The sequence below is a fragment of the Theropithecus gelada genome, chromosome 11, assembly GCF_003255815.1.
Source record: "Theropithecus gelada isolate Dixy chromosome 11, Tgel_1.0, whole genome shotgun sequence".
Taxonomy (NCBI): domain Eukaryota; kingdom Metazoa; phylum Chordata; class Mammalia; order Primates; family Cercopithecidae; genus Theropithecus; species Theropithecus gelada.
In genome coordinates, this window is record NC_037679.1 from 13,540,991 (window position 1) to 13,554,579 (window position 13,589).

At 54.6% G+C, this 13,589-nt stretch overlaps 1 protein-coding gene and 1 long non-coding RNA gene across 4 annotated transcripts in view; one reads left to right on the plus strand and one right to left on the minus strand.

Moving 5' to 3' along the window:
- Window positions 1-13,589, plus strand: part of LOC112633978 — an 82,809-nt gene that overhangs the window by 14,279 nt on the left and 54,941 nt on the right. The gene's annotated exons all lie outside the window — the stretch shown is intronic.
- The window catches only part of ZNF385A (zinc finger protein 385A), a 23,457-nt gene continuing 10,404 nt past the window's right edge, over window positions 537-13,589 (minus strand). For 2 of the 3 annotated variants that reach the window (XM_025400832.1, XM_025400833.1), the window contains 6 exons: window positions 7,291-7,401; window positions 5,390-5,552; window positions 2,872-3,114; window positions 2,331-2,500; window positions 2,030-2,125; window positions 537-1,887 (listed from right to left, as the gene is read on the minus strand). In XM_025400832.1, coding sequence (XP_025256617.1) covers window positions 1,657-1,887; window positions 2,030-2,125; window positions 2,331-2,500; window positions 2,872-3,114; window positions 5,390-5,552; window positions 7,291-7,401 — 1,014 coding nt within the window. In that variant the 3' untranslated portion in view covers window positions 537-1,656. The remainder of the gene's footprint in view (window positions 1,888-2,029; window positions 2,126-2,330; window positions 2,501-2,871; window positions 3,115-5,389; window positions 5,553-7,290; window positions 7,402-13,589) is intronic. The other variant, XM_025400834.1, reaches the window with a different exon arrangement.

The following is a 13,589-nucleotide window of genomic DNA, read 5'->3' on the forward strand; positions in this document are numbered from 1 at the left end:
CAAGGACTGACTCAAGGTCACTATTTATGTGGGGCCAGAGCCTAGAGCTCAGATCCCCAGTCTCTGCCCCCCTTTCTTCCTGTGCCTTGAGTCTCGCTGGCGTGGGTTTCCCACCAGACACACAAAAGCCTGGATTCTTTTCTTTGTCTGAGACAGAGTCTAGACCCATCTGCGTGGAATCTCGAGACACATTGCAGGAGCGGCTTAGCCTCGGGCTTAGACTTCTTTTCCGGGTCGTTGGCGCCGCCTTGTGGAGTTGTGGCAAATTCTCAACAGCTGCAGCTGCAGTCCCAGACTTGGACTCGAAATGATCCCCCAGGCCAAGTTTACACGAGCTGGACGAAAGTGGGGGTGGGTGGGATGGGGAGCCTCTGCTCACTTTGCACAAGCCTCATATTTTGCCTCCCCCCACCCCCGATTTCCTTTTTCCTCCTCCTTCTCGCGCCCTTTCCTCTCTCTGTGCCGGTCCCATACAGATACATTTCCCGATAGAATTGCTCCCCAAACAGCGGGCAAATACAGAGTCTGATCCAGGGGCGGAGGGCAGAACAAATTCAGACTTTATTGTCGGGGAGAGCAAAAAGGGGAGGACCGTGGGTGGGGGGCCGGGGTTGCTACATTGTCAAGCAGAAAGAGTTGATGGGAAGGGGAAGACCAGTGTAGGCCGGACCCCTCCCGGGTCGGCGGCTGAAGGGTTGACGATACGGAAACCACGGAGTCGGGGGCGGGGGCGGGGTGTCACACCCCCGCCCGGGTTGTGCAGTGGAGGTGACTGGTGGGAGGGGACAGCCATGAGGTCTAGGAACTGGGATCGGGGAGGCTACAGACTCGGCGAATTCTGCGGAAGGGGAGGGGCGGGGGCGAGGCTTCTATTGCTTTTTGCTCACAGTTTTGCGGAAGGCGAGGCGGGGGTGGGCTTGGACTGGACACCCCTTGCCCCCCTCGGTACCCCTTGGGCGATGGGTGCTGGTGAAAAGAATGGAACCCGGACTAGGGAGGAAGAAGGCGAGGGAAAGGTCTATGGTGGCATCTCCTTGGTCCCACCCAAGTGCCGGAGATGCCCCCGAGTGCTGCCCCCTGCGATGGGCCCTGCTAGACCTGGGGCTGGGGCATGGTGCGGGGCGGGCACAGTGAGGTTGCAGGCGGTAAAACCAAAGTGCTTATGAGGGACCCAGGATCCCGCCTGCTCCCCTCCCCCTACGGAGGACAGGGGTGTTCACGGAAGCGCTTCAGTTTGGGGTAGGGGGCCGGAGACCCAGAGTCCGCTTATTGCCAAGAAAATCCATTTCTGTCCCCCCGGACCCCCACCATGGCTTGTGAACCCCGTTTTGTGCTAGGTTTGGGGGGGAAGGGCTGGATGGACATGGCTTTTGGGAGGGGGGGTGTCTCCAAGGGGGCTCGGGGGTGAGACGGCCCCCCCTTTTCTAGGGGAGAGGGAAAGGCAGGGGGCGGGGTTCCCTGAGATCTGGGGTGTTCCCCCCCTTCTGAAGCCCCCCTCCCCCGCTACCCCTCCCCTTTCCTGGAACCCCGTATCTCGGGGTGGGGGGGGAAGGAGAGATCATTTAGGGAGTGCCGGGAGGAGGGGCGGGCTGGGAGCCCGGAGGCCTGGGTCCCGGCTGGAGGTGGGGAGTGAATGGGAGGGGTTCAGGGTTGAGGTCAGTAGGGGGAGAAGAGGATGGGTCCGTGCGCAGTTCGAATGGGTCCGGGGGCCGGGTGAAGCAGAGGGTGAGTGATCGGCGGTCCCTGGAGAAGAGGTGCGGCTGGAGCCGGGCGCAGGGACAGCGGCGAGCCTGCTGCCGCTGCCATCACTGCAGCCACCGCCAGGGGGCTGGGGAGAAGGCCGCCCGCCAGGGACTTGGGCAGCTCCTTGGAGAAAGTCAGCGTGCCCTGAAGCGGGCGAAAGGCGGAGGAAGAGAGAAGTCACCCAGCGGTCCTGCAAACCACGCCTCTCCCTGGGCAAAGCCCGCGTCCCTCTCTCCTCCCCGCCCGCGCCCTCCCATTGCCGAATTCCCCAGCATCCAGGCCTCACCGCCAGCTCCCCGGCGCCCCTAGACTTCTTGTGACGGCTCAGTAGTGGGTTGGGCTTCCCGGCCACTCCGTCTCGGTGCCGCCGGCTGGAGATGTGCTGCAGAGACCAGTGGGTAGGGGGCTGTGAACTCCCGGAAAGGGGCAACAGCAAGGGGGTATAATCAAGCTCCAAGCACCGGGACCCTCCCATCTGGCCCCCTGGGGAAAACCCTGAAGAAAGGCCTTTACTCAAGCTCCTTGCTCTCCTTCCCCACTTAGAGGGTGGAGCTTCCCAGAATTTCTGGGAAGGGCCTTAGACCCACCTGTTTCAGTTGGACCTCCGAGTTGACCTTGACATTGCAGATCTCACAGTGGAAAGTTCGGTCCTGGGCAGGAGCCTCTGGTTCCCCCGGGGTGGGAGGCCCCAGCCGAGGGTAAGCTTTGATGGGCCCCAGCCCACTTCGGGCCTCCAGAATTGTCTTGTGCTTAGTACCTGGAGCCCAGAGAGGGCAGGAGGTAAGGGGTGGAAGAAAAATTATCCAGGCCTACTGGGCCTCAAATCTGCACATTCCCAGTTACAATATGAGGGGGAAGGGGTGGGCGCAGTGTGGGTTCTTTCCAAGCTCCTTGGGACCCTCCCAAACAGGTGGATCAGGAGAGAGTCATAGGTAAGGAGTAAGGTAGAAGGGGGAGCTGAGGAAGTAAAGGGCTAAGGAAGTGGGGAGAGGGCTGGAGAAGGAGATAGGCAGATAGGCTGATAGGTCTTAGATAGTCTAGGGATGTTGGAAGCCAGGAGCATTAGGATGTAGAGGCAGGGGTGGCCTGAGGACAGGAGAGTCTGGGTGGGGGCAGGGGAGTCCATACCTTTGTTATGTGCCTCAAGCTGGGACAGGGAGTTCACAGCCACCTTGCACAGAGCACAGTAGAGCAGCCGCTTGGCTTTCTCCTCCTCTTCCTTGCTACCCCCAGGCAAGGAAGCTGGGGCTGGAGTCCCCCCTTCACCCTTGGTTACACCCTGACCAGTCTCCGGAATGCTGGGAGGGGATGGGGAGCCAGGCTGTTTCTCTGGGGATCCTGGGGCTGGCCCCAGTCCATTCTCCATGGAAACTGTTGTTGGGGGAGAAACATGGGGATCACCCTAGATAGCTCTTGGAGAAGACTCTTCATGTGGAAGAGTCCCCCCCCCCCGATTTCCTGGAGGGCAAGAGACCAGGAGTCCCCACCCTGTTACAACATGCATGCTCTCATGTCCTGGTCCAGAGCCAGATGTGGTCCAGCTGCCGCAGGCTGGGTGTGAAACTCCAATGCTTGGCTCATTCTCTATTAGCTGGGAATGGCCAAGGGGTCCAGCCTCACCAGCCTACCTTCAGGGTGAAGCCGGCAGCAAGCCCAGCCAGGGGGAGAGGCATGGAACAAGGATATAGCCCTCAGTGGCCTGCCAGCCGGTCTGGGCTTCCTGCCAGGACAGCCCCTTCCCGGAGTCTTGCCCAGCCCCCGGGAAGTACACGAAAGAGCCCTAGGAAGGGGCAGAGGCAGGGTGAGGAAAGGTCTGGAGAGAGAAACACAGGCATGGCAAAAGGGAAACAGAAACAGCAGAACCGGAGAGGGAAGAAACAGGGATGCAGGCTGCTCTATAATTCATGGCTTGATTAAAGATGCACAGGCCCTAGGCCTCAGTGCTGGGTTCTGGCCTCTGTACAGGGGAAACTCTAGCACTCCCATTCTTGCTCCAGCAGCTGATCCAGTTTCCGGGTCATGGCGAGGCTGGCAGTGGGGGTGGGGAGCTTGTGGGAGGGGAACTCCTCACCCCTCCAGGTACCCATTTGCTTGTTCATTCTATGTCCTTCCCCTTATTTCTCTTACTTTTTTCTGACATTCTTCACCTCCATCCCAATCCAGACAGCACATCCACATCTCAGTCTGGACAGGACTTCATGGTTTATAAAGCAGGGCAGGTATAGTTATCCTGCCTATATCCTCAGATACTGTAGGAACTACATGAGGTAATACGTGTGAAGTGCTGTTCAAGAAATGTTAGCTATCACCATCATCACCATCATCATCATCCTCTTCCTCTCCATTTTACAGAGATGTTAACAAACTAACCCAAGATGATCAGGCTAAGAAGCAGCCAAAGAACAATTAGAACTCAGCTTCTCATGGCCGGGACGGTGGCTCACGCCTGTGATCCCAGCACTTTGGGAGGCGGAGGTGGGTGGATCTCTTGAGGTCAGGAGTTTGAGACCAGCCTGGGCAACATGGTGAAACCCTTTCTATACTAAAAATACAAAAATTACCCGGGCGAGGTGGCGGGTGTCTGTAATCCCAGCTACTCAGGAGGCTGAGGCAGGAGAATCGCTTGAGCCCAGGAGGTGGAGATTGCAGTGAGCTGAGATTGTGTCACTGCACTCCAGCCTGGAGACAGAGTGAGACTCCGTCTCAAAAAACAAACAAACAAAAAACAAAAAACAGAACTCAGTTTCCCCACCTGCCCACCTGCCCACTCACTCTCTCTGTGCATCCCTGAGGGGGTTTTGTGTGTGTGTGTGTGTGTGTGTGTGTGTGTGTTTATTGAGAATGGGGGCCTGGTTTCCAATCTGGTAGTACAGATGTTTGTTTCTCATTCTTCTTAGGGTGGGGCAGGAAGGCCAGGCAAGGATAAGGATGGAGATGTTAGGTCTCTCTGGAATTGGCCATGATTGACATCTGATGTGGTAATCCCAGGATGGGGGTGGCTCATATCTTCCTATCTCAATATTCCTGTTCCAGTTTCTTGGCTGGAAGTATGGCTGAGGATGGTCAGCAGCCATGAGGAAAAAGGAATCTTGTAAACTTGGAAAAGACCTCAAAGATCTTAGTCTCACTCCTCTATTTCCCAGAAACAAACAAACAAACAAACACACACAAACACCTCTGACTAGGGAGGTCAAAAGATCTACTACCCAACATCATCCAGGGAGTTTCCTAGGTTTCTTGCACTGTCTGTCTTCCCTGAGGGGAGCCCCAGTGGGGCCGGAACTCAGATATTCTGATTCCCTTCTCTGCCCCTCTCCCTAAGATGAAAAGGCCTTTCTCTGGATTTGATGGTTCTCTTTTTCTTGGGGATGTTTGCCAGGTGGCCTCACCCTAGCCCCTCTCTGAGTCACTGGGCTGTGGGGAGGACAGACAGTGGGGACTCTGTTGAGAGGAGCTGTGGTGGGGGTAAGGGTGACAGGATGGAAATTTTACATCACTGTGCTTGGCTCCAGGACTCACCTTGGGTGGGGGTGGGGGTATAGGGACTGAGGAATAGAGAGATGGAAGCAGAGGAGAGTTCTGGGAAAGGGGGAGAGAAGAGAGAAGATAGAGATCAGTTGAAGAATATGGGGGGATTCAGACACACCTGGACGGGGTGCTACACCATCCCCATTTGTTGGGGTGCTGCCTGGGGGGGCTGGGTCTCCAGGTTCTCGGATGCCAGGCTCCCTGCCTCTGGTCTTGGCGGCCTCAATGCCTTTGACTCGTCGGGCGTGGCGGTTACCCTTGTAGTGTGCCTCAGCCTGGCTCTTTAGGGATGGAGGAAGAAAATGGAATCTGAGATCACCTTTCATCTGACGGATCTCCCCACAGAGCTCCCTCAAGTCCTGGGTGATCTCAGCAGGCTGCAGTTAATTTTTCCGTACACCAATGAGATATAAAGCCCCATGCCAATAAGTCCTGGTTATTCCTGGGGCTCAGACTAGCTTCTCAAGCTTGAGTCCCTGGGAACCTAGGCCCCCACCTAGTTCAGACTCCACCCTACCACCACACCCAGGGCCTGGCTGCTGACTCAGACCCCTCACCTAGTCCTGGTAGAGAAAGGGGGACCACAAACCTATGGAAGAGTTATAAATTGGGAGAGGCCTAGCAATCCAGTCAGTCAGCATCCTCTTAGATCCCAAGGCTATGTGCCCAAGTCCTCTGCCCCTAGGATCCAGCCTTTGCTGCTTTCACCCTGAGGCTGGAAGTCCCAGGATCCCTGATGCCTGGGCTCCGTCCTGACTACTCCACCCTCGGTCTCATTTTCCCTGAAGTCTCTGTGGACACCCTGGAGGACCCTGGCCCCAAGCCCAGCTCTGGGGACAGAAACAGCAGTGGAGACAGCTGTCAAAACAGAACCATTTGATGGGGGAGGGTAGGGTAGGGCAAAAAGAGGGAAGGGCTATCAGCTTTTGGCTCCCTGCCCCTCTAGTCTTCCACCATCCACCAGTGAGTGGAGCCAGGGTTGATAGACAGGATGCCTGGGGTCCAAGCTAAAGGAGAGGCCTAATGCTGGGTTAGTCCTGCCTTCCCCTCCCCACCCTGCTCCACTCCCATATATACCCCCGCTAAGAATGTACAATCCTGGAGGCACAGGGTCACCCAGACAAGGGCAGAAATAAAAGGTGTGGATAGGCAGGAAAAGAAGATTGACAGCCTAGAGGTAGGGTAGCGGTGTGCAGAGCCCAGTAGTATGGGGAGAGAGAGAGAGTGTGTGTGTGTGTGTGTGTGTGTGTGTGTGTGTGTGTGTCTGGGTACTGGGTAGAGAAACAGAACATGCTTTTATTTTCCCGTACTCAGCAGAATGAGGCTCTCTGTTTTTCTCCAAAAGCTCTCAGGACCTGCACCCCACAAAGTCCCCTCTAGACCCGCACACACTCCACAGAGTTCCAGTGGAGCCTCAGAGGGAGGAAATCTGGGAGGCTGGACGTTTGGGTTTTGGGTTTTGGGTAGCTTCTTCCCAGGGGAAAGCCCCATAGGAGAAGAGTAGGGGCCAGGCCTTGTGTGTGATTTGGAGGGAGGAGAATGGAAATGGGGTGGAGAGAGAAGGAAGCCAGAAAGTTAGAGGGAAGTGGGTGGGCCAGGGAGGAGTTTAGCAGAGGCCAAAGAGGACAGAGGCTCTGTGGGGGAGCCAATGACCTAACTCTGCCCCGTGCCCAAGAACCAGTGGGCCAGAGGCCACACTCCTGCTCAGACACTGATGGCCATCTATGTTCCAAGAAGCTCTGAACCAGGGATGCCCAAGTCTCAAGGGAGGGAGGGATCAGCGTTAGAGGACTGATCTACTTCATGTCAAAATACACAGCAATGTCTTGTCCCTCTCCAGTGCCTTCCACAAGACCCTGCCTCTCCTGCGGTATCCCTATTCCCTGCTCTTTGCCTACTATCCCCTTAATCCCTGTCCCTCACCCAGAGTAAGCCTTCTTACCCAGCCTCTGCCCTCCCTCACGGTCCCCTGCTGCCCCTGCCCCACCCATTGGGTAGATGAGCAGCTTGGCTTCTTACCTGAGAATTGAAGCGGATTTGACAGACATTACAGGAAATGACGGGGCGCTTGGTCTTGAGCAAGGGTCCCCCAAAAGTGTGGGAGAGCACAGCCTTCTGTACAGGGTCCATCTGTGGAGGCAGACTGGGGTGAGCTGGGAACCCTAGCGCAAGCTCATGTCCAGCATTCCCCCAACACAGATATCTGTGTTGAACCAAGGTCCCCAGACCATTTCTATCCCTTAATATGCCTGAGGGCTCTGAGCCTCAGTCTTCTGTTTCTCTCTTAGCCCAATCTTCATAGCACTGAAAGGGACCTGATCGATAACTGGCCCAATGCTCCCATTTTACAGAACATAGAAGTGGTTTGCCCAACGTCACACCATGAGTTAATAGCAGATCTGGTATCTGAACCTGGACTCCTGCCTTGGTCCATCATACCATGAACATCCAACTCTGTCGCCTTGACTTATCTCCTACAGTGAAGCCAATCTACCAGAGGCCTCTGACATGAAGTCCCAAAGCACCCTAGATCCTAGGGCCTTCAGCTGAAGCCTCTGAACCCTTTGGGCCTCCACTCTGGGGTAAGACTATCACCAAGCCCAGCCTCTGGTCCCAGGAGACAGATGTTCCCAGCCTCCCATCTCTGGGCCCCTGGTCACCCTAACACATTCCCTCTCTGGACCTCTTAAAGGCAGCAACTTCTAGAGGGAGTAAAAGAACTCAGGAGAGAGTAGAAGCTCCTAGTGAATCATGGGGACTAAGGGGGGGTCCTAAGCACCTGGGCTGGCCCGAGGCAACCCAGGGATCTTCTGAACCTTCTCTCCCTGATCATGAGGGTTTCTAGGGCAGAGCTGTGGGGCTGGGCGGGATTAGGAACCATCCCTGTCCCCACCCTGGGTCAGCAGATGTCTTTGCAGTCTCCTGCCAAGAGTTCACATGAGGAAGGGAGAGGATGGGAGTTTCTCTGAGGCTTTCTACTATCAGGGGATGAAACCAGGGGCTCAGAGGCATGAAAACTGCCTCCCTCAACAGTTCTCCTCCCTTTTGGCCTCTAGGAAGCTAGGGAGAGGCAAGACTGGAATGTAGCTGAGACTGAAGATTGGGGGATGGCTGGGCTCTCTCCTAAGAATAGGACAGAATTAGGACTGAAACCTTATCTTCCAGGTGGAGGGATCAAGTGAAAAATAGTTGCTGGGGACTTGGGATTTTTATCTCCTCAGCCGAGCCCGTCTCTGTGACAGGTCTTTAGGGTTTCCAATGAGACACTGGTGAGAGAACAAGAAGTGGGGGAAAGTGGTAAGAGTCGGAAAAGCCCTGCCCTCTGGACTCTCCTTTGCCTCTCCCCAGTAGTTTCACTGGCTGGGTGGGGTTAATGGCAGGAAATGGGCTTTAGTATCCCTGTGAAATAGATGGTGGCCTCATCCATTCTCCTCCATTTGGGTAGCGCTGAAGGCAGGGACCATGACTGGGTTCAGATAACTGGTCTGACTAACAAGGTCAATCTCTTGGCCTACTCTTGGTTGGAAAGAAGCCTCTCTAAGGGCTCACTTTTTTACCTCAGCTTCTCAGAAGCCCCAGTCACATCCAAGGAAAAGCCAAACAGGAGAACGGGTGTGTCTGTGTGTGTTAGGCAGGCTGTGATCAATCTGTGCATGGGTGGAGTGTGAATAAGTGTCATGTACTGTGCGTACATCATTTATATATCAACATTCTGCATTGGGGGCTTTGGTGACACCATGAATGGTCAGGTGGTGTGATCTTCAGCTGTGTGTTTATCGGTGTGAATGTGTGATGTGTTTGGCAGAAAGACAGACAGACCAAGTTGGAGACAGGCTTTCATCAGAAAGGGGAGACAGACGGCTGCTCTCAGCTCCCAGTCTCCAGGCCTTAGTCCTTCTGATTTAGAGACCCCCAACTCTGTTCCAGAGTTCTCCTCAGCCCTGGGCTTCCTCACAGGCTGGGTGGGGAATGGGAATTCAAACAGAAACTCAGTCTGGGCCAGGAAACCCAAGTTGGATGAAAACAGTAGGGAGAGAGGAGCGGGATGGAAGCGGAGAGCAGTCTCCTGGTTCTGTCTATGCTCTGTCCCATCATCCCAGCCTGCTCTCCAGAGGGGCTGAGGACACAGGACCCCGAGGATGACTTGTGGACTGGCCATCCCAGCATCCATACCCTGAGAATGGTTCCTGTCCTACCTGGGTCCTTCCTCCAGGGTGAGAACCTTAGCTCTTGCACAACCCCCTCCCCTGGTTTAAGTCCACAAACACCAACTAGGAGTGGGAGTGGGGAGTGGGGAAGAGGGCACCAGTGGAGTCAGGGGGGTGCTTCCCACCCTCCTCCAGCAACTAAGGAGACACCAGGCTGAAGGTGAGGACTCCTGGGCCCAATCCCTGCGCAGGTGGAATGTGAGCCACTGAAGTGCTGCTCCAGGCCAAGGTCAGGAGGCCCCGGTGACCTAGATGAGGGCTCCCTGGGGAGGGGTGAAGGCCAGCACCTCCCAGAGCCCATCTCACTCCAGAACCTCTTCCCTGGGATGCTGGCTTGGACACGGCCTGGAAAGGTCCATAAAACAGTCCCCTCCCACCTGCCCTCCAACAGTAGACATGAAGGGGAACCGCTCCCTGAAGCTGGGGCAAAATGAATCAGGAAGGGCAAGGGAGAGCGAGGGGGGAAACCAGATCAGGAACACGAGGGGTGCTATGATTATATTTCCTTCCATTGCCCTTTATCTGATGGAACCCGCTGCCCCTTGTGTGAGCACCCCACTTCCCCACCCACCACAATTAAGATGAAAAGGGAAAGGTGGTGGAATCTCAGGGATGGGAAGACCTGAGGAAGGACTGAGATAGGAAAGAGAAGGAGCTAGGGGGTATGTACAGAGCAGGTGGAAGCTGGTGGGGGAGGGATGCTGGGAAGGGGCCAGGGCTGGAGAGGAGGGATCTGATCAGTGTGGTCATTGGAGGGCAGGTGTAGGACCTGACAGGAAGTCTGAAGATTTGGGGGACTCCGAGAATGTGGGAAGCAGAGGTGAGGGTATCCAGTATGGTGGCAGTAGTCTGGGGGCATGAGCTGGGATCCCGAGATTGGTTAGGGCCGCGCCGGTGTGGGGGATGGGCCGGACAACCCGAGGACCAGGCAGAGGAAGAGGTAGCCAGCCCCGCAGGGGCGGGCGGGGACGGGGTGGGGGTGCGCTGCGGCAGCCGCGGGAGTCAGGGAGAGAGGAGGGGCCGGGTGGCTTACCCTGCGAGACCCTAGGGGCCGCGGCTCCATGGCCCGGGGTAGCGGACCCGGGCTGAGGGGCCGAGCCTGGCCGGGCCGGGCAGGCCAGGGACGCGGCGCTCGTTGCCCGGGCGGCTCGGGGCTGTGCGGCCCGGCCGGCGGGGAGAAGGGGAGGCGGCGCTGGCCCGGGCGGGAGCCCGCCCCGGAGGCGGGGCCGAGGACGGGGGCGGGGACAGGGACAGGGACAGGGAGCTGAAGAGGAATGAAAGGGGGCTAGGGCGGAAAGAGGGGGATGTCCATTATCCAGACACTCCTAGGAAAGAGCTTGTTCGGAAGAGAAGAGGCCACTTGGCCCCGCGGCAGGGGCATTGACCAGATGACCTCGTTGTTTCCACTGGGGCTCCTTCTTGGGTCCGGGGTCCCCACCAACTCAGACATTTCTCCTTTCTTTCACTCCTTTTGCCCCGACCTTCCCTAGATCCCCTGCTGATAGTCTGTCTTCAGAGTCCCCAGAAGACCCTTCCCCGGCTTCCTCTGCAAAGGCGGCCCGTATGCTGCTACCCTTTTACAAGTCACTTCCCTCCCTAGGGATGGGAAACTGAGCCCAGGTACCCAGGTGTCAGGCATTGCTCTCTCAGAGACTCTTCCAAATTGTGGAGCTGAGGGCACCCAGGGCAAAAGCGACCTCAGACTGGGGATGTCGTTCCTAACTTCTTCCCACCTCCTACCCGCGCCCGCCACCTGCCGGAGAACCAGGCTCTCTGAAAGCCTACGCTTCATGCACCTGCTGCCCTCTGGCGGTTCAGTGGGGCCAGCATTGGGGGACTGAGGCTGTAGGGCCCAGCAGCCCCACTCCCCCAGACACCTCGTTCTGTCTAGACAGGTCCTGGGATTTCCAGTCTTTCATCTCTAGGTCTCATCTTCTCCCATTCCACCTAGGGCAGAGAGATTAGTGAAGCAGGGGACTGGATCTAGAGAGAGGGTGGCTTTGGGAAACAGTGAGGGATGTCCAAGGGCAGAGGGAAGCAGTGGAGTGAGTGGGAGGAGAATGAGGGGAGACAGTAATTCCAGAAGAGGTCTAAGGAGTAAGAACTGCCCAAGTAGGAGAGAGTGCGGGAGGTGCCAGTCCCCTGGGAAGGAGAGACTCTGTCATGAATAATACCACTACCACCATCTAATGTTGATTGAGCCCTTGGAATGTGCCAGCTTCTGTACTGAGCTCTTTGCATGGATTATCTAATTTAATCTTCACAACCACTATTTGAAGTAAGTAAGTACTATTATTATCTTCATTTTATAGATGAGGGAACTGAGGTTTTGAGAGGTTAAATAATTTGCCCAAGGTCATAAGCTAGTAAGTGGCTGAACTGGGATTTGAATTTAAACCTGGGCAGTCTGACTCCAAAGCCACATACTTAACTGCTGCACAGTACTTCCAAAGGTCTGTCTGCAGCTTTTCTGCAGTCCCCATTCCCCTGCAGAATTTGACAGTATTGATGCAGCCCGCCACACTCTCTCCCTTGGCTTTTCCAACTCTAAAGGAACATATTTCCCTCCCCACCCCCTCCAGTGGCTTTTGCATTCCTTTGCTGAAGCCTCTTCCTGTTCCCACTGTCTAATTCTGCATGTTCCCAAAGGCTAAGTCCTTGACCATCCTATGTTTCTCTCTTTACTTCTCTCTTAAATAAAAACAATAGCAATAGCATAATAATCATAGTAGCTAACACTGATCGAGCACTTAGTTTGTGATAGGCATCATGATTATGTAATATGATCTCACAACCTTGTGAGTTGGTGTTAATACTATCCCATTCTCAGCCTGGGCAACATGGCAAAACTCCATCTCTACTAAAAATACAAAAATTGGCCAGGCGCGGTGGCTTACGCCTATAATCCCAACACTTTGGGAGGCTGAGGTGGGCGGATCACAAGGTCAAGAGATCGAGACCATCCTGGCCAACATAGTGAAGCCCTGTCTCTACTAAAAATACAAAAATTAGCTGGGCATGGTGGTGTGTGCCTGTAGCCCCAGCTCCTCAGGAGGCTGAGGCAGGCGAATTACTTGAACCCAGGAGGCTTAGGTTGCAGTGAGTGGAGATTGCACCACTGCACTCCAGCCTGGGGGACAGAGTAAGTCTCTGTCTTAAAAAAAGACAAAAAAAAAAGAAAAAGAAAGAGAAAGAAAGAAAGAAAGAAAGAAAGAAAGAAAGAAAGAAAGAAAGAAAGAAGGAAAGAAAGAAAGAAGGAAAGAAAAAAACTATCCCATTCTACAGTTGGTAAAACTGAGGTTCAGAATGGTTAAATAACTTGCCTAAGGTCACACAGCCAGTACTTTGGAACATCAAGTTAAATCCTGCCAATCAGATGCAGGATGCAGTTCAACACCCTGCTGAACTCTTTAAGCTTATCCATGCTCATCGCTTTAAATACCTCTGCTAGAGGCAGTGGAGCATGAACTCTGCAGGAGTCGAAACCCTGGATTATCCAATCAACTAAGTAGCTTTGTGACCTTGGACAATTCACTTAACCTCTCTGCATCTGTGTTTCCTCATCTATACAATAGGGACGCTGATGGGGTTGCTAAGATCTGAGGTCAAGCGTAAGTCAGGTGTTTAGATGGGGGGAAGTATTCTCCCCATCTTATGACCTATCACATCCAATCTTGCACTTTCTCAAATGCTCCTTTCTAGCCCTTGTTCATGCTACTTACTTCAGTCTGGAATGTTCCCTAAGGCTACTTTAAAACTCTTGCCAATAATTCTTCAAAGCCCAAATTATATGTCACCTGCTCCAGGTTAAATCCCTTTTTCCTCTGCTCTCTGTTTTTCTGCCTAGCTCTGGTTGGTCCCTTAGGACCCACCATATCCAGGAAGGTCTTTCTTGACACTTGGGCTTCCGTGCAAGCAAAATGCCTCTGACACAGCTCTTCTCACACTGCATAGGGTTAACTTGTTATCCTTCCTACTAAACTAGGAGCTCCCCAAGTGTGGTAACTGAGTCCTGTGTCCCTGACACCAGGCACAGTACTCAGCATATAGTAGGTACTCAAAAAAATTTTTTTTTTGTTTTTTTTTTGTTTTTTTTTTTTTTTTTTTTTG